At 41.7% G+C, this 19,691-nt stretch overlaps 2 protein-coding genes across 2 annotated transcripts in view; one reads left to right on the forward strand and one right to left on the reverse strand.

Moving 5' to 3' along the window:
* Nucleotides 1-13: 13 nt before the first annotated feature.
* mcm3ap (minichromosome maintenance complex component 3 associated protein) overlaps nucleotides 14-19,691 on the forward strand; it is a 21,283-nt gene continuing 1,605 nt past the window's right edge. Inside the window, exons 1-26 of the mRNA XM_061823809.1 lie at nucleotides 14-1,708; nucleotides 4,956-5,203; nucleotides 5,439-5,544; nucleotides 5,990-6,128; nucleotides 7,317-7,492; nucleotides 7,595-7,734; nucleotides 8,229-8,426; nucleotides 8,647-8,915; nucleotides 9,001-9,163; nucleotides 10,912-11,069; nucleotides 12,229-12,449; nucleotides 12,753-13,015; nucleotides 13,142-13,242; nucleotides 13,393-13,524; nucleotides 13,682-13,795; nucleotides 13,922-14,074; nucleotides 14,165-14,362; nucleotides 14,474-14,542; nucleotides 14,657-14,791; nucleotides 15,622-15,775; nucleotides 16,046-16,292; nucleotides 16,425-16,522; nucleotides 16,710-17,100; nucleotides 18,350-18,628; nucleotides 18,708-18,837; nucleotides 19,103-19,288. Coding sequence (XP_061679793.1) covers nucleotides 250-1,708; nucleotides 4,956-5,203; nucleotides 5,439-5,544; nucleotides 5,990-6,128; nucleotides 7,317-7,492; nucleotides 7,595-7,734; nucleotides 8,229-8,426; nucleotides 8,647-8,915; nucleotides 9,001-9,163; nucleotides 10,912-11,069; nucleotides 12,229-12,449; nucleotides 12,753-13,015; nucleotides 13,142-13,242; nucleotides 13,393-13,524; nucleotides 13,682-13,795; nucleotides 13,922-14,074; nucleotides 14,165-14,362; nucleotides 14,474-14,542; nucleotides 14,657-14,791; nucleotides 15,622-15,775; nucleotides 16,046-16,292; nucleotides 16,425-16,522; nucleotides 16,710-17,100; nucleotides 18,350-18,628; nucleotides 18,708-18,837; nucleotides 19,103-19,288 — 5,927 coding nt within the window. The 5' untranslated portion in view covers nucleotides 14-249. The remainder of the gene's footprint in view (nucleotides 1,709-4,955; nucleotides 5,204-5,438; nucleotides 5,545-5,989; nucleotides 6,129-7,316; nucleotides 7,493-7,594; nucleotides 7,735-8,228; nucleotides 8,427-8,646; nucleotides 8,916-9,000; nucleotides 9,164-10,911; nucleotides 11,070-12,228; nucleotides 12,450-12,752; nucleotides 13,016-13,141; nucleotides 13,243-13,392; nucleotides 13,525-13,681; nucleotides 13,796-13,921; nucleotides 14,075-14,164; nucleotides 14,363-14,473; nucleotides 14,543-14,656; nucleotides 14,792-15,621; nucleotides 15,776-16,045; nucleotides 16,293-16,424; nucleotides 16,523-16,709; nucleotides 17,101-18,349; nucleotides 18,629-18,707; nucleotides 18,838-19,102; nucleotides 19,289-19,691) is intronic.
* LOC133503093 (histone-lysine N-methyltransferase SETDB1-B-like) overlaps nucleotides 16,961-19,691 on the reverse strand; it is a 15,470-nt gene continuing 12,739 nt past the window's right edge. Inside the window, exon 9 of the mRNA XM_061824469.1 lies at nucleotides 16,961-17,088. Within this exon, the coding sequence (XP_061680453.1) occupies nucleotides 17,059-17,088 (30 nt within the window). The 3' untranslated portion in view covers nucleotides 16,961-17,058. The remainder of the gene's footprint in view (nucleotides 17,089-19,691) is intronic.

The following is a 19,691-nucleotide window of genomic DNA, read 5'->3' on the forward strand; positions in this document are numbered from 1 at the left end:
TGTAGTACTTGTTTTTGTATGTAGCGTTAACAGAGTTAATGCAGCATTGTGAGTAGTTTTTGTCTTGTGGATTTTTCGACAGTATCATAACTGCATGTCCATGATACGATATTTGCTGCGTTTATTTATATATGCGATGGCGATATATGCTAATTGCTTTCGTAACTTTGTTCTGGTCGTTTGAAGCTGCGTCCTTCTTTTAAGGCGTCTGGAGTTTTTCCCAGCAATTTGGACATTATTTCTCGCGACATGAATCCATCAAAGTCATTTGGAAGTCCACAGGATTTAGGTTTCCAAGTGACGAGCAATACTAACGCCAATTTGTTTCAGTCGTTTGGACAACAACACCCTATCAGTGTACATCAGAATGTGGGCAATTTTCAGTCATCAGCGTTTAGCTTACCCTCGGCCTCAAAACTGCCCGGGACTGCCATGTTTGGACAGGGCCCTTCATTTGGGCAGCAATCATTACAAACCTCAACGCTTCCCAGCCACACGCCAGCTTTTACGATGGGAGCCAGCAAGTCGGGCTTTGGTAGCAGTGCTCCACCAGCTTTTGGATCAGTTAGTGGACCAAGCCAGAGTTCAGCTTTTGGAAAGACACATGCATTTGGTCAGGACCCAAGTTTTGGACAAAAGCTCACAGGCTTTGGACAGCAGGCTCCAGGATTTCGAAACACCCAAATGGCCTCTGGCTCTGCAACTTCCTTCGGGTCACCTCAGCAGATAGGTTTTGGACATTCTGTATTTGGACAACCACCACCTACAACTGTTGCCGGTAGTGTGTTTGGTACAACCCAGACCCAGGTCAGAGGATTTGGATCAGAATTCATTTTCAAGCCAGCCAGTGAAGTACTTTTCAAACCCATCTACAGTGGCAGTCCTGAGCCCTCCAACTCTCAAACCACTTCATTGTCCAGCTTACCTTTTGGCACCACTACAGAAATGCTACATTTCAGCACTGCTGCTAGTAGCAGCACCACCACTGACTTCCCTGGAGCAAAGTCTGCGTCACTGGGTTTCAGTTTCTCTCAGCCTGCTGCTGCTCCGTCCCTTCCAGTCCAAAACCACCCACTAACAACCGTCAATAACAGTGGCCGCTCTAGCGCGCTGCAGTTCACATTTTCCCAACCTGCTGCACCCTCTAGTTCCAACACCACTGCACCTATCACCCATCCCAAAACACCATCCACTTTCAGTTTTTCAACCAAAACCCTCCAACCCCAAACCGTACAACTTTTTGGAGGGAATGGTATTGTTCAACCCTCTGCTTTCATTGACAAGAAAGCTAAAGCAGAGTCTACTTTAGACAATAAAATATCCAAGGAGGGTGACACAAATGTTTTTGCACAATTTAGAAAAGGTACGAAGCGGAAAGAAGAACCTGGAACAACTGTGTCCAGTGCTGCTCTCGAAGCTGTTGCAGAGGAAGATGAAACCTCAGAAACCGCTTCACCAAGACAGTTACCAAAGAGGCCTCTGATGAGGTCTTGTCCTCCAGCAGGGTTATTCAGCAGAGCACTAAGTGGACTGCGAAAAGCTGCAGCCAATACAGTTAGACAAGATGCAAAGGAGTCTCTGCAACAGAAACCACAGGAAGAGGACTTGACAAGCGAGCGTTCCAAAGTACTGCTTGAACAGCTGACTGCTACCACATCACCAGTGCAAACTCTGAACCCTGAGGTACTGGATAAAGATGAACAGTCAGGTGAGATTTCACACACAGGCAAAACAAGGAAATGGGTGGGACAAGGGAAGTTGCTGGGTGAGGCTGGGATAAATCCACTCATGCTCTCATTGATCAATGTCGCGCCGGGAACCAGTCACATTGCCATCAACGTCTTTCCGCAATATGTTGATCTGACTGTATTTTTTTTCGTTATTTATTGAATTTATTTATTAAAAACTCGCAAAGAACCGAAGGCGCAAAACGTGAGGCTTGAAGCGGCGCGGGAACCCTGTATTTTCATATAAGAATTAGAATCAGCTTTATTGGCTAAATGTGTAAAATCACACAAGGAATTTTTCTCCGACAGTTGGTGCTGCCCTGGTACAACATTCACAACAAACAACGAAGTAACAAGAACAAGAGACATTCTGTTGATAGATTCACAGATGTGTAAGGTGTACCAGTAGTAGTGTAATTGTACCAGGAGCAATAAAAACACTAAAAATGGAAGTTTACAATTTGAGGTAGTCCAGTGGGCTTTTTCAGGAATTGTATTATATGAAAATGAGCCTTATATTGCCACATTGACTTTTTTTATACTCATCATGAATCCAATCTATTTAATCTAATGAGTAAGAGCAGGAAAACACATAAATACACTGAGCTCATGTGGCAAGTAGTTAAAACAGTTCAAAGGTTCTAGGTTTTAACCTCGTTTGAGGCTTTTTTTATGTGTGAAGTTCGCATGTTCTCCCAGTGCTTGCGTGGGTTTTCTCCATGTACCTCAGCTTCCTCCCACATTCCTAAAACATACATCCGAGGTTAACTGATGACCCAAATTGTTCATAGATGTGTATACTCACTGAGTATGGTTGTTTATGCAATTAGCTGATGACCAACCGTACACTTTGTAACAAAGGGAACGATAGGTTCCAGCTCATCCACAACCCCAATGTGCACCGCCGAAAAAATGATGTACTATGGATAAATTCACTAAACCAGATAACTTTTAGTTGTTTAACACATTATTAATCTTCACAACATTAACCCCATTAACTAACTCTAACCCTGAGGAACATTATCATAGTGTTATCAATTAACCCATTCATGCGCAGGGTGGCAATTTTTTGCCTTATTGAGATAAAAGTCTCCTAACAGCCCACAATCAAGGAAATAACTATTATTTTTCGTTTATGGTTAAATTATGATAACTTAGTTAATTTATAATCTCGTCCCAAAAATCTAACTGCTAACTTTGACCGATGAGTTATCCTCTACTGATACCAAATTATGGCTTCAGATTAAAACACTTAAATATTTTGATATACTGAAGGATATAATGCTTGAAATTCATGATGTCCCAAAAATGGGACACGCCCACGAATGGGTTAATTGTTCTCTTTTAATATTAAGTTTACATGGCAGAAAATACAGTACTCTTGTTTTTTTTTTTTTTTTTTTTTTTTTAAACATTTCTTTTCACAGTTTCTAATCGTAAAATGCTATCTAATTACAAGAAAATTTGAAGTCAAGATAAACTGGCAGAGTAGAGATTGGGCGTTTGGGGAGGTTGTATGAGTCTTTTTCAAATTTCCACTGTGCCCCTACCCTTCCCATGGGCTCACCGCCTGTGGGAGAGGCCAATTGGGTTGAGCGCTGTGTGACCTGGGCGGCGGCCAAAGGTGGGGACCTTGGCGATCCGAGCTCCAGCTGCAACACTTGTAATGTTACCTCTTTGGCAGGGACAGAGCCCGAGTTGTTGTCCAATGTCAAGAAATTACACGTGGACAGTCTGACCTCAGCACACAGCTTGGGCTCTGGTACCAGTCTTTTCTAGAGGGGTTGGGCTATCGTCCACTGTAGAGTTGCCCATAGTAAGATGTGCTCAGCAGGTGTCCCTATCCTCATTGCCCCCCCGACCACCTGGCTCAGTGACTGTACGTTGACCCCAGTATATAAAAGGTTGTCATTCTTCCACCTTTGCGGGATGGCGGGCTGTCCTAAATGTTGTTTATGCCTATGCTCCAGACAACTGTTCAGAGTACAGAGAATCCTTGGATAGTGTGCTGGAGAGTACTCCCACAGGGTACTCCCTTGTTTTGCTGGATGACTTCAACGCTCACGTGAGTAAGGATAGTGAGACCTGGAGTGGCGTGTTTGATAAGAACAGCCTCCCCTGATCAGAACTCGGCCGTTGTTCTGTGATTGGACTTTTGTGTTTTTGAGTTTCGTCAATAAGTGAGAAAGATATCAGTTAAGCCTTGCAGACCCATACATATTGTGAGGGAACGTCTGCCAGAGTCCCTTGTCAGAAGGAGTTTCAACTCCCACCTCCTGCTGAACTTCATCCTGGTCCCAGGGGAGCCAGGGGTCATTGAATCAAAGTGGAATATGTTCCACACGTTCACTGTTAAGGTGGTCGATCAGAGCTGTGGCCTTAAGATGGTTGGTGCCTGTCATGGTGGCAATCAGCAGGAGGTAAATACTAGCAATAAGGGATGCCGTCAATTCCTGATGGCTTTGGCCAGTGGGGCTCAGAACCCAGGTGTTTGGTACTGGCTGATAAACTGGAATGCAGGTTTGGTGATCCCTTAGTCAAAATCCCGGGTGTGGGAAGAGTTTGGTGAAGCCATGGAAAAGGGCTTCAGAACACCTTTGAGGAAATTGGCGTCAACCATCTGTCATCTCAGGAGAGAGAAACCTTGTCCACAGTGGGGGTTGTGGTTGCTTACCTCAACTCGGGACTTTGTGAGTCAATGGGCCGAATGCTTCAAAGATCTCATCAATTCTACCAACAGACCTTCCCAGGAGGAAGCAGCCCCTTATCTCTGGGGTTGAAATAGTTAAAAAGCTCCTTGGTGGCAATGCTCCAAGGATTGAGGAGATCTGCCAGGAGTTCCTGAATCTTTTGAATATTATGGGTTGTCATGGTTGACACGCCTCTGCAACATCACATCGAAATCTAATTGGGTTCAGTAACTTTAAATTGAAAGACCGGGGGATCATACTTCTGAGCTGCTCTGGTAAGTCTGTACATGGCTTCTGGAGAGGAGGGTCTATCAGAAAGTTATCAATATGTTTTTTGTCCTGGCCATGGAACAGGGCTAGACCCTCAGCAGGATCCTCGAGTGTGCATGGGAATGCGCCTAACCAGCCTAAATGTTTTTTGACAACTTGTTTGATCATGTTGCGGGAATGTTGCTGATATGGGCTGTTCGATAAATAGATGCATGGATGGATAGATGGATGCACTGTGCCCATAACACCCCCACTCATCTCATTATAGATATACAACACCTCCAAGAACTGATGGCTAAAACCAAAACACTAGTGAGAGCTGCTGAACGAAACGAGAGCTTGGATAGCCTCAGCGGAACGTCTCCCACTGACTGCACGATTATTCAGTGTAGGAATGTACCTCCGGCGCTCAACAAAAGGGACATCATCCAGAAGCATTTTTCTCGTTTCGGCAAAGTCTGCAGGGTCTGCTGCCGGCCCGCTCGGAACACAGCCATCGTACAATTCGACAACCATGTGAGTTCAATCAATGTCACATATTCCTTATGAGTTTCTTTTTCAAAATTTACTCTTGGTAAAAGTATTTTTCTTCACCTCTATATTGACTTGCAACTCACATTGGAAATGACTGCAGATGATGATTTTTCATTTCTCTGCTAACAGTTATAATCAGTGACCCATTCAGACTACTAGTGTTTTGACTGTCATACATTTAGTAACCTTTTTGTCTTCTTAAAAAATGTTTTTCCAGGGTTCTGCAAGCAAAGCTAAGAAGAGAGGGAAACTCCTGCATCGTCATGAACTCCTCCTCTTGTGGCAGAGAAAGAAGCAATCTGCGAGTCAAGCCAATATGACAAGTCAGTTCATTGATATGTTCTGAATTTTAATGTATAAGTTCCTCTACTCAAAAGCTAGAATTGTGCTTAGCAGTCTTTAAAGTAGGAGTCACCAACTTTTTTTAGAATGAGGTACTTCTTTGGTACTGATTAATGCAAAAGCTACCAATTCTCAAGTAACAATTTGGTCAAATTACCTTTAACTGTATGATTAATAATTATGAATATTTAGAAAATTTTAACTTTCACAATATTCATGGGAAAACGCACTGTGACATCACTGGTGAGCTATCACTATTGCTGGTCTGCCCCAACAGGCAACTCATGTGGTCCTTTAGGGGGGTACCTGGTGCCCGCGAACCCCTTGTTGGTGACTCCAGCATTAAAGTATTTACTCACAACTTTGTTTATTTAATGTTTTATTTTCTTCTCACTTCATTCTAGCATGATTTTATCTGTTTACAAGGTGCATCAAGTCCAGGGGGAAAAAACACTAGACCTGTGGTACGAAAAGAGGAGGATGAGGGAAAAAGTGAGGAAATTCCAAATTTCAAGGTTTCATCTCCTCTCAGAAGACCCGTACTCAGCAGTACCTTCTGCCGGAGGTACCAGCCAATAAATCCATTATTATAGCAGGTAGTTACAGTCAAGTAGTGTCTCTTTTGAAGTTAGATGTCCCACAAGTGGTACGTGGTAAGTGAATCTTTTGGAAATGTACTTGTTAGCAACCACCTACAACGTTATGGCACCGTGCATGATATACATAATGATATCCAAGGCAAGAGCGGTAAAAAAAATGTTCTATCTAAAAATATAATAATACTTAGTTTTGATTGAGACTCCCAGAAAGTTGTTAAAACCATTTTGTTGATGATTTTAGTTTGACATAGCACTGCATTACATCATAACAAAGAGCTTTTTCAAATATTTGGTTCCCTTCATTAGATCCCATTTACCAACCTACCTATCAGCGTCGAAAACCGCTCTCATTAGAATGCAGTTGAGGTAACTACAATTATAAATATTAACATATTATTAAATCAATCAATCCCTTTCTTTCAGTGTCAGTCAAAAGTGTTCAAAGTTAATTGTTGAAATCAATTTAAAAGAAGTCACATTTGAAAAATGTACGGGTGTGGTAAGTCACGCCCGCAGATATAAAGTTACGGGTGTGGTCCACCAGTCATGCCCGCAGATATAAAGTTGCGGGTGTGTGTTCTGTTTGTAATTATGAGTGTAACCATTTAAGAGCGGAGGGAGAGGGGCGGTGTCAGGTAAACTTGGAATTAGAAGTAGGCTGAGCAGCAGTGTTAGAGACCTTGTGTTTCTGTGTTAAAAATGAAAACAAAAAAAAAGATGTCAGGCTGTGTTTCCCTGCGCTGGATCAGTTTTCATGTGCGTTGAGAGTGTACGACTAGTGCGCAGTGTCGCAGCCTAGAGAGACCACTGGTCAAGACTACACAAAATAAGTGACATCTTTCAATACCTATATATTTCTACTTGTAAAAAATTTTACACGCGTGATTTTTCGTGCTCGGCTCTGCAGATTTGCGAGTGCGATGGCGCGCGGGGGCATACACGCCTGTCAAATCACAGTGACTGTTAAAGACAATGCAATTCACCATGTTCAGTCCCCCTAAACTGGCAGTTAATGAAGGTTGTGTTTGTACTTCTTGTGACTTTTAGTAATAAGTACCAATGCTTTAGGAATGTGACTGTACTTTGTTGGAGCATCCTTATAGTTACTCTGTCTTTCCAACACAACTTAGTCTGATATTCTGCATGTTTGATAGCTCACCAGTGAAGAAGCCAATATGCAAGACACTCCAGTTTGACTCTGAACTTCAGAAAGAAAATGTCATGATGACTCAGAGCTCCGAGTGCCTCATCCCCCTTATCGGCATAGTAGCTGAGACATCCGAGGACAAGTACCGCCTTCTAGAGCAGAGGGACAAAATTCTGCGGCACGGTATGGCTATAATTTTCACCAGCCTGTTATTAGCTTCGGTTTCACCATTTATGTAGGTCACTGAACCTCAAGGGTCACAAACATGCTCCTTATGGCGGTTAGGTCGACCCAAAAGTATGGACATGGACCTCTCTAAGGTGTTTGTAGGAACATGCCCTGACATGTGTCCAGAGAAGGAGAGATACATGAGGGAAACAAGGAATCAGCTCAACTTATATGAAGTCCTCCCTGACACAGAGATGGTAGTGTTTACATTATTTTTTTTATAATCATAGCTGTCATATTATTTGGAGTACATTTGTAGTACAGTATATGAACTGTGCTCATCATAAATGTGTTTACATCAACAAATGTTACGTACTATTAGACAAACCATATTTCAATGACATTGGGCTCGTGTGTTAAACAAAAACAGAATATCATCTGCAAATAATTTTCAACATATATTTAATTGAATAAGGCACAAAGACAAGATATTTAATGTAACCAGTGTGTTCAAGTGTACTTCTTTGGACAAGTCATACTGTAATTCTCCACATAAGATAGGCTGTCCGTTTTGGAGAAAATTTAAGACTTTTAAGTCCATCTTATGGTTGCAAAAGTATGTTACATATAATGCATAGGTATATTAATACCGCATCTATTCGTCACATATTTTCGTTATGTAATGGAGGAACACTGTATAGTAATGTTGAATACGATTGAAAAAAGGAAAATACATTTCTGACACGTCTAGGTGGATCATGCAGCAGCCATTAAAGAGTATAGTCGTTCATCGGCTGACCAGGAGGAGCCCCTTCCCCATGAGTTACGCCCCTTGCCAGTACTCAGCATGACCATGGACTATCTGGTCACTCAGATCATGGACCAGGGTCACGACACCTTGCGGGATTGGTATGATTTTCTTTGGAACAGGACCCGTGGCATCCGAAAGGTAGGAACTGATACGGATTTGCTGACGTGGCGGGCAGAAATGAATTTACAAAATGTGATGATAAATCCCTCCACCCTCTTTAAATTCCTGAATAGAGATGTTTAAAATGTTTGACGTGATGCAATTACAAGTTATTAAGGCTCTTGTAACATAGTATTGTTAACTGTATAAGTTATGGTTCTTGTAGATAACACTGGCCCGTTTTCCTCTTTTACCACAGGACATCACCCAGCAGCATCTGTGCTGCCCCCTCACAGTCTCACTGATAGAGAAATGCACACGATTCCACTTGCATTGCGCACACCATCTCTGCGAAGAGCCAATGTCTGTTTTTGACGTTAAGATCAACAACGAGAACTTGACAAAATGCCTGCAGACCCTAAAAGAAATGTATGAGGACCTGATGGACCGTCAAATCTACTGCCCCTGCGAGGCCGAGTTCCGCCAGTACAGTGTGTTGCTGAAGCTCAATGATGGGGACATCCTCCGGTCAGCGTGCAAAGTCACACTTGCGCAAATACAACATGGATTCAGTAAACTGTATTGAACAACTTTTTCTTTTTTGTATGTACAGTGAGGTCCAACAGTTCCGTGATGTAGTGCGCAACTCCCCCGAAGTGTGTTTCGCAGTGGAGGCATTTGCCGCACTCAACAACAACAACTTTGTTCGTTTCTTCAAGCTGGTGACAAGAGCATCTTACCTGGCTAGTTGCCTCCTCCACAGATATTTCAATCAGGTAAGGAAGAAAAAAAAGACAATTTATTAAATCAATAACATTCAGTTCTAATTTTGATACTTAATAATAAACTGTATTGTGTAGCCCTTTTGAATGACATAAAAAACATTTGTTACAGTAGACTATACGTTTTGCAAAGCGAGACCTGTCAGTTTTGGTTTCTCTGATCGTAAACTGTTGGCTGATTTGTTAATTACTTTTCTCACAGAATACAATGCGTACATCCACATGGTATCACATCCATCACTGTAACAAGTGGTATTCTTCAGGGTTCGGTCCTTGGACCACTCCTCTTTATCCTCCACATTAGTCACATTGATTGCAATATTCATGCTTAGATTAAAAGCATGTGTGAATTAGACACAATTTATCCTGGTGGTTTTCATTTCATCATCATTGTGTGCTTATGCACATGTAGCATGGCCAAATTTGTAGACCCGCAGACTTCAACATTATAAACCACCTTGGGTATTGCACCCCTCATACTGCAGAAAATAATCTGGCAGTTATGGAACTTGATCCCAGGCCCTCACGGTTTAAATTGTACCTAAGGTCCATACTGACCTGGGGAATTTTTTTTATTAATATCAAGCTCTTTCCTCATGGAACAATCTTGAGCTACATCTGAACCTGTAGGATCTGGTTTCACTTTTAAAGGACTTTTAAGCAGCTTGGAGGTTTGAAACATCAGGCTGTCGAAGCTTCATTTCATTGGGTTTTTAAAGAGTTTGGTTGGTTAAAATCAGGGATAAGGATTTTCCGCCGATCAGCGGATTTCCGACTTTTTCAGACCAAAATGATCATTCTCGAGATAAGCGCAAATCCTTTGAGAAAATTTCAGGGGGTAGGGTATCGTGCGCCTGCCTCTCGATGGTGGGCTCCGAGCTGCAAGTTCAGCTTAGTGCTAGCACAAGCACGACTATCATATGCCGTTCTAACTTGCTCGATAGTGTAAATATTTGCATTTTGCGACATAAATATTAAAACTTGTTTGCGGCAGATTACTCGATTGGACAACAGAGTTATACAGTATAACGATTCAATCGTGTTAGTGGTTAATTGAGTTTCACCATTGCCATGTACATGTGTTCTCGGTTCTCAGAAATCGCAGTGTAACTTGTTAGTCAAGTAATGGCATGTGGGACTTAGATAGCGCAAACTGAGCGACAGTGTGTTCAAAGTTTTACGATGGCGAAAGTGTTAGGAAAAAAAGGATGAAGATCGAGCAAGGGCAATTGACAAGGATGCTGGAATCAAAAACTGTTTCAGACGGGCATGGCTTGAAAAAAGTGCAGATATGACCGAAAACGGTATTAACATGTCTAACCGAACACATACAAAAAGTGGACATTCTTGGCAAAGTGCTGTGCCCTCTGTGTTCCCATAGGAGCAAAAAATATCCAGGAGGGAACTCAAACGCCCCTCTCCCCATCGACAGACATTTTCAGTGTTTTTCCAAATTGGTCATTCTCATCCCTGTAAAATGTTTTAGCCTGTCAAACCTGTTTCATATTTGTTGTCTGTCCTAAGCAGTATATTCATGTAAAAGAGATTTTTAATCTCAGCAAAGTGGTTTTCTTGGATAACCAAAATGAAAAATGAAGGGGAAAAATAAAGGTTTAAATTAGGCTGTTTTGTTGAAATGAGTAAAATGAGGTGCAAGCTTGGTCACTGAAAAAAAATGACATTCATAAGTCAAGGTACCACTATTGTTTTATTCAAACCCCAGTGTGTGTGTGTTTTTATAGGTCAGAGCAAAGGCATTAAAAACCTTGACAATTGCTCACACTGTGGGTCCACGGGCAACTTCTTTTCCACTAGAGGATGTTGTTCGGATGTTGATGTTCTGCAGTGCTAAAGAAGCAACTCACTTCATCCAGCAATTCAGCCTCAATGTCAGCGAGGGGTGAGTGTCAATGGTTTTCTTTGTACTACGTTTAGAAATATGAATATCTACAAAATCTAATTTCTTTTATAAAAGAAACCTTGGACCAACAATAATTAATGTGACCTACGACCTTCACAACTTAATGAAAAAAAAAACGGTATTCTTTTAAAAAAGGGCACATAGAAATAAACAACTGAGATAAGGTTGCACAAGTGTATACTCCCTTCTATGAATGGGGATTTGTTTAAAATTAACCAATTGGATCAAAATTCAGGTAAAATTGGATTCAGCAAACACACACCACTGTTAGACCCAAAATAAATTTCAGATTTTAAAATCGTCGGTAATTGTCATGAGAGGGGCACAAAGGAATTTTGTAGGCTTTAACTATACCGCGGAATCCAGTGACAATAGAATCAAATTGAAAAAATATGGAACAGTGACATTACCAACAACACGACACATGGGTACCTCAAAAATTGATGAAAAGGTAAGATTTCATAGAGGTCAGGGATGCTGTCAAGAGGCCGACAGCTACATTGAAGGAAATGCAGGAATTTCTATCAAGCAAGGACTATTTATTCCATCCATCCATTATCTGAGCCACTTATCCTCACTTGGGTCACGGGAGTTCTGGTACATGTGACAACAATCTTCATTCTTTAGATATCTGGGCTATGGGTGAGGGTGCCGGAAGTCTTATGTTTCAATGCCCAATATCCAATTCCTATGCTTTGCAAAAATCATACTTGAAATCTCCTCAACAGGTGGGAACGTGTACAGTATTATTGTTCAATCTAAACAAGGTTGATTTTTTTTTTTTTTTTTTTTTTTTTTTTTTTTTAAAACATATAGTTTTGGGTGTGTAATGCGGCCATATTATTGTTAGTTTTTCATTTGTCTCCTTAAATACTTTATTTTTCAATTGAGTTCAAATTACAGCTCACAGTCAAGCTTTGAAAAAAAAAAAAAAAATTTCTGATCTTGGTCTTGTTTTTTTTTTTTTTCCCCAAGTTGTAAAAACCTGGCATTTAAACAGATGTGTGTAGACCTTTTCTTGTCACTGTACATTATCAGAATCATCTTTGGTGATCACATGTACTGTAAATCACCATGGAATTAACAGTACTGTAGATTGCTCTGTACTTGACAGACTGTCTTAAACCTTTGTTGACAGTGTGGTCGATCTGAATCGGATAGCCTATCAGGAGCCAGAGCTACTGTCCCAGAAGAAGTCAGCGATCATTCAGGCTAAAAAAACAACATTGACTGGTGAAGTTGTGTATGGTGGTCCCCTCCCTGCTCCTCCCCAGCACATACCTGTCTGCAGCTTTGACTCCCAGAACAAGTACAGAGGAGAAGGCCCTCTGGCTGAACCTGCACCCAATCCATTTAAAGGTGTTCTGTCACACTAATCCATTAATTATAACAATCATGCATTTAATTGTAATTATGAGATAAAAATATTAGTATGAATAGCTATAAACTCTTATCAAAATTATAACATTATACATATAAATAAAAAGAAATCATCAACATTTCACTCTGTATATAGTGCATCTATAACACCAGTTCCACTCTTTGAATAGAACTACCTAACTAAATTAACCTTTTGACACTTTTCTAGGTTGAGATTTGCCTGTATAGTGGAATCTTTTTCCTCATACTATGTCATTAACATTTTTCTTTTCTTTTTTTAAGCCGTTGCTGCCAAGGTTGAGGTTAAGGCCCCACCCACAGTGCAGTTGCAAACACAAGGTTCGCCAGTCAGGCATCCTGATGTTCCCAACGTTTTTGGGCAGAGACAAGTCGTTCCAGAAAAGACCGAGTCTAGTGAATTGTTAAACAGTTTGGCGCTCCAAAGTGGAGCCCGGCAACTATTCCAAAGTACACCACTGTCTTCACCTGTCAAAGCACCGTCACTAGCATCCGAACCTGAACCTCAGCCAGCATTCAGCGATGAGGTGGGGATGAGTTGTTTTGCATTTCCTCCGCTCACATCCTGCTCAGATCATCACTATCTTTGTTGAAGACACCACGTTTGGTACAATTGTTTTGTTTCCTCCTTCCCCCCCCCCCCCCCCCCGCAGGAAATCATGGCTGAAGTGGACTGTTTGATCGACGAAATGCTTGAGATGTCTGCAAGCGAGGTAGCTGCTGATGGAGCCACTTATGCCACAACAGCTCTCGTGTAAGTTCGTTTAATCAGTCATGCATATGTGTGGTAATGATTGCTGACTGAAAATGTCTTTAAATCCTAAATAAAACTGTCTTCTACATTTTTCTAAGTAAATTTTAATTATTAACAGTGATGAAATGATTTTTCCAACTCTATCTGCAGTGAAAGCAGTGTACAAGCTGAATCTATACTGAATGAGGTTTTAGGTGAAATGCTGCAAAAATTGTCCTCTACTGAGATCCATCTAGAACAAGAGCGTGTTGCTGAAGAGAAGCGCAAGATTGAGGAAGCAAGGTTTGTTTAGCATGGCCTTATTTGAGTGAACTTAATTATACACAATAATTACTTCTCAACTGTAATAATCTTTGGCTAAGATTTCACAGCATCAATCAAAATTCTTATTTGTGCAGTGATCACAGTGCAAATTAATCAATGGCTTTGTCTCTTCCAGGAGGAAAGAGGAGCACGAGGCCTTCTTGGCCAACTTTAGACTCTCTTTATACACAGAGATTATGCGCGAAGTATTAGAGGAGACTGTCAAGGAAACTGCCACCACAGTGTTCCAGTAAGTTTTGCTTTATTACAAATGGCTTTGAACTTTTTGCATTTTATTGTTGTTTAATAAGATGGTTGAAAGAAATAATGCTTGTATGTTGAATAACAGAAGACTGTACTGAAATATCATTTTCAGACATGCAATGGATGAGAGAGCGCAATGTGTTGCTAAATGTTCTCAAGATATCTGCAATGGTCTTATTGAGGAGACTTTAGAAGCAGATCTTGCTCTGCTGGTCGAAGAAGTCTTTGCAGCTGAGTTGCAGTGTGCTCGCAAGTACATCCAAAGGTAGGGGGGGAAAGTCTGAGCTTGGGGTAATCAGTCTAATTAGGGAATGGGTACACATAATATCCTTTGTCCCATCATCTGTCCAACCAGGTGGCGTGATGTGGTAGCAGTGCGCAGGCAGCTGAAGAGACAGATGAGAGGCTTCCCAGCAGCTCCTTGCTTCGTTGACCCCCGCTTCAAATTGAAGGCGCTGGCTCCAAGTGCTCCAGCACAGCAGTCTATTGAGGATATGACTCGTGGAATTGTAAACTTGGGAAACGCAGGAAGGTTATCGCTGTCCAGCACCAGGTATTGTGTCTCTGGATTGACTAGCTGTCTTTTTGTTTTTTTGTATTCACCTTTGACTTGAATTGTGAGTAACTGAGTCTAATTGGTCCATTAATGTGTTTATATTTTCAGGGTGTTGAACATGAAACATTTGGCAGTCCACCAAATAAGAGTCCAGTATTTCTATCAGCACCTTCTTGAGTAGGCCATGATTTTATTTATTTTGTGCTGATGGCTTGTGGTTTTTCATCCCAAACTGGTGACTAACCCCACCCCCTACTATTGTGATTTACTTAATTGTTTTTTGTGTCGCAGTGAGTTAGTATGGGCGCCGCTTGACCTGCCAACACTGGTAATGGAAAATCTCGACAACCCACCTGATAAAATCTTCTGGAAAGCTGTTGTCCTGTTACCTAGTGACGATGAGAGTGTAGCCAGCTCGGGAGACAGGTGAGTAGCCGGTTGTGACAATGGCGATTGCGTTAAGAAATTGTTTCTTGTGAATTTAGAATGAAGTTGTATTACGCTCAAGAAAATTTAATCACACACAATACAATACAAAACAAGAACAAACTAACAGAAAATAGGATAACCCTTAGTATAGCCAAAGTCGAACAAATGTTCCAAGTAGGCGAATGTTCCGGAACTGTCCAAAAGACAAAAGGCACAGGGCAGCGTGGCGTCCCTGTGCATGTGTACTTGTTCGAGAACAGCGGTGGTCATAAGAAACTCCGTCGGCAGTCATCTTCATCCTTAAATAGGCACTTCTCGAACAGGTTAGGGTTTAGACATCTGCGTCCGACAACTTAATTGATTCCCCTTCTCTCAGAACGTAACAAAAGATGACAAAAGCATCATAATAACTTAATAAAGTACGTAAGAAAGGAAAATAAAGAGAAGAAAGAATAATGAATAACTAAAATAAAAATCTAGACACATAAAATAACTTAGGTGGGATTTACATTTCACCTGCTAGGACCCAATTCCATTTTTTAAAATCATATTTACAGTATATGTCAAGTGACTCATAGCTAATACTGATTACATTCGTGAAGTAGCTGAAACAACCCAATACAATGATCATATTCAATTCCTATTCTAACACAGTTGACGAAACTTCCAATATTTGTACGAATAAAGGCCTATATAAAGTGCATTCTCTGTGGTTTTATAACTGCCGCTATTTAAAAAAAAATCTAGTTCCGGTACTGAACACACCCTGAGTTAGTGCTGAATGTTAGTTGTATTGGCTAAATATTCTAGTCTCATTTCCTGTCCAGGATTTTGTCTGATTGGCTAGAGGTAAAGTTTGGGAGCAGCCAGCGACCCGAGTTCATGGAGGAGGAGCGGGATGGCACGTTGCAGACCCTCTGCCTGTCTAACACAATAAAGGAGAATGGAGACCGTACCCATAAAATCCATGTCAGCATCAAGGTTTGTCCATTTTGTTTTGTTTTCCATTTCAAGTGTTTTACGCCATTGATTGTCAACTTGAGGGTAAAAAAAAAAAAAAGTGCAATTCTTCAAATGACCATGTTATGGTATTTTAAAATTATGTAGTGTGTTATAGCTTGCATAATACTACACAACACTAATTTTGTTGACTCTTGAAAACTAGATTCTGGATCTGGGCTGCACTTTTTCCTCATCTCCTCTCTTATCCATGCTTTGTGATATGTGTGACCCTTTTGATGTGTCTTCCAGGCGTCCAGAGGTCCACTGACTGATGATGGCTTATCTAAAATGGAGGAGTGTTGTGAGCTGCAGGGGGCAGGTGCACTGATCATGTTGCTGCCTGTCTTGGAGCCCGAGCGGGACATCCCTCTGCTCTCGGCACTGCTTCAACTCAAACAGTTGCAGCAAGCCAGCACCTGGCACTGTCCGCTGCCTCTTGTTGTTCTGGTGCCGGCCTCTGACTCTGGCCCCTGGAACGCTCAGAAACTCGAAGAAGGTAACTAAGTGATTCACATTTGTATAAAATGACGATTTTCCTGTCGCTCTATATTATGTGTGGCAAAAGGTATTGATGTTTGACTTTAAACTATTTTTCTTAATTTTTTTTTTGTCCTTGGTGTCCTTACAGACCTGATGCTGCCTGTGCTAGTAAAGGATGGTCTCATATCAGAATACATGTTGTTGTTCATACCAGAAACCACAAATGATATGCAGGGTTCCAAACAGGTAATTTGTGTTTGCAAATTAATACCATATCAATACTGTCATGTCTCTGATCTTCATTTATTGCTCAACGCACCGAAAGACCGCCAGTACTTTCGTCAGTGCTATGTAATCTCTATACAGAATGCAAAATATATATCTAATTACTTCTTCTACCCTGCCGTTTTTTTGTTGTTGTTTTTTTTTTTAGCTCAACACTGCGATGCGTTGGCTTCTGCCTCGTGCACCTCCACCCATCCCACTGTCCTGCCAGACCCTGGCTCAGCTTATAGAGACCAGCTTGAGTCTAGAGTTCCGTCGCAGGGTTTCCGCTCAGTGCCAGGCGCGTGCCGCCGCTGGTTTCCCTCAGCAGAATCCCGCGCCCGTCATCCAGCTCTACAATGCCGTCATCAGTCACATTGCCGACAAGGTGTCATCGGAGGACCTCTCCAAAATCTCGTGGCCGCCTGGAGAATTCTGCCTGCCTGAGAATGCCGAGTTTGTTCCACATCTGGGTTGGAACACTGGACCACACCTGGCCTGGTTGCGTAAGACCGTCCTCAGCTTGCAGCTGCCACAATGGAGGAATCCTGCAACCACAGGTCAGTGTGCTAGTGAACAGCAGCACTGCAGTTGGAAAGTCATATTTTACAAATTATGTTGAGGTTAAAGGGCCACTGACACCTAAAACATAAAACTTTGTTTTTAAACCTAAAATAATCATCCGGAATGGTCCCATTAGTTTTTTTTCACGGCAAGTCTAAATGTTGGCGTATATCGTTTTCTTCATCTCCCCTCAGGGAAAGTCTCTCTCAGACTTTGTGTTGAAGAAGAAGCAGGAAGTGAGGTTTTTTTTTTTTCAGTGGCGGGGTCATGTAGTTACACCTATTGTACCTGGGAGAGATTAGCTGTTTTTTCTGGGTCTTAGCTAAAATTCGGGGCTCGTTGTATTGCTGGATTTTCCTCTAACATGCGGGAGGATGGATTCACTCTTCATACATTTCCAAAAGAACCGGTTCGTCGTGAAAAATGGATTGTACGGGTGCAAAGGATAAGAGCTTTGTTGGTTCTAAATGACAGGTAGATGTGTATAGAGCTATTAAAAAAATAATAGTTGGGGGAACGACGTAATCCTTCTCTCAGAATGTAACAAAAGATATGCGTACGTAAGTCAGAGTGCTAAATGTGTCTGTGTGCAGGCCGGCATCGGTCACAGCTGCCGCGGTTGGCGTTAGCCCTGACGCGGAGGTGGATCAGGTGGGGATGTGAGTGCGGGAGGAAATAGGAGCTCCCCCCTCACCGGCCACTGGTGTCTAGGCACCCCTGAAGTAGTTACTTCACCCGGCATGGGTCCTCCTGAGTACGCTACATGCACAAGACTTCTAAAAGAGTTAAGAAATTGAAAAATTATAGGCCTGTCATTTTGAATATTTCATCGGGTTCCTCATCCCCCTGTCGAGGAGTCTGTTGTTAGTCAGAAGTGATCCGCATATCATCTATCCGGAAAAAAATAATGTTGTAAGTAGAGGTGCCACAGTATAAAGAATGCTTTTAATTTTCAATTATACTGAGTGTGTCCATTTGTGCAACATTAATGTTACAAACACGGCAAAAAAAAGAGTGCAAGATACACCAAATCTTAAAAACAAGATGCTTGAGACTCACGTCTATATGCATTCCATCATTCATCATTAGATGACATTTGTCTTTAAAGCCAAGCCAGTCGTATTTCGAGCGCCATAGTTGGGAGCAGTGGCGTGCAAAAACGCCCAGGGGAAACTTGCCTCGGGCATGCAACTCCCGACTCATTGTTTATTTCCCTAAATGTGTTCTTTGTTGTTTTTCTTGTAGACACCTGGTCTGAGCTGTGCTCGGTCATCTATCGCTACGCCAATCAGGTAGTCAAGACACGCGGCAGTCACCCGCTACTCATGTCACGCCTGGGAAATCTACTTGAGCGTGCCCAAATGAAAGGGCACCACACGAGAACCTCTGCTTCCAAGCGAAGCTTGGACTTGTGGCAGGATACTCACGCCTACATTCATCAGGTCCCTTGGGTTGATGTGCTTGCCATCTGCATTGACCACAAACTCAGAGACTGGCAGCTCCCTGCGCCACCAGTCTGTGAAGGTGGATGAACTACATTTTCTCCCCCCGTTGTCCCAGACGAAACGTGGTCTTAACATAGAGCTTCTTTTATCTCGATTAGATGCTATGACAAAAGATGGGGAGATCCTGGTTTATTATCTAACTGACTCATTAAAGGGTTTCCACCCGCCTAAGGACTGGATCGAGGCTGTTCGAATAACTCACAGGGAGAAACTGCAAGATGACAAGGGGTACACAAGTTTGTTTTTTTTTCACTGCATTGCGCCTCTGCTTTTTTTTTTTTTTTTAAATCACCTTTTAACTTTTCAATTTGAAAAAGCAGGTGCAATGAATAATCTTGGTTCATCTTTTTGTCATGTTATTAGCTAAATCTTCATTCTTAAATTCAATTCTTCACATTTACACATGCAGTTCACGATGTTTCTCATGTGGTCACATAAATTAAAGCTAAAGTATCTCTGTAGTGTTCTCATTGATTTTTCTCTCTCTCGAAAGGACAATTTCAGATGCCTGTGCAACACCCACCAGCCCGCTGGTCAGGCAAATGTTATCCCCAAGTGTGCTGGAGCCCCTGGAGGCTCAGGAAGCCCCTGTGGATATCTCCCACACTGCCAAAGCAGTAGAGGTGCTGACCCATAAGGTGTTCCAGACTTTGCAAGAGGAGACGGCTCAAAGTAGACGGTACTGTTCCTGCGCAATTAGTTGAAAGCATACAATTGAAGCCCATATGATCAAAATATGAAATAATCTGTATTTTGTTAGTTTTTTCCAAGAACGATTCTGCAAGATAAGGACTTTATTTGTACATGTAATCCTTTTTTTTTTTTTTTTACCTTCTCATCCTTTGACATTCACAATCCCAATATAAAATATGAAACAGACAGTTGTGCTTAGATGTTTGATTACCCATGTACAATTCTTTTCAGAAAACATATCGGAATGAAAACATTGACTACACTTTTTTCTTAACCACGAGCTTTCAGGGCCAGTTTGGGAAGAAACACGTACAGCTTTTTCATAAACTAGATGGCGGCGAACAATGTAAAATGTGAAACTTTCTGTTCCATTTTCTTCCATGGCAATG

This window comes from Syngnathoides biaculeatus, chromosome 1 (assembly GCF_019802595.1).
Source record: "Syngnathoides biaculeatus isolate LvHL_M chromosome 1, ASM1980259v1, whole genome shotgun sequence".
Classification (NCBI taxonomy): domain Eukaryota; kingdom Metazoa; phylum Chordata; class Actinopteri; order Syngnathiformes; family Syngnathidae; genus Syngnathoides; species Syngnathoides biaculeatus.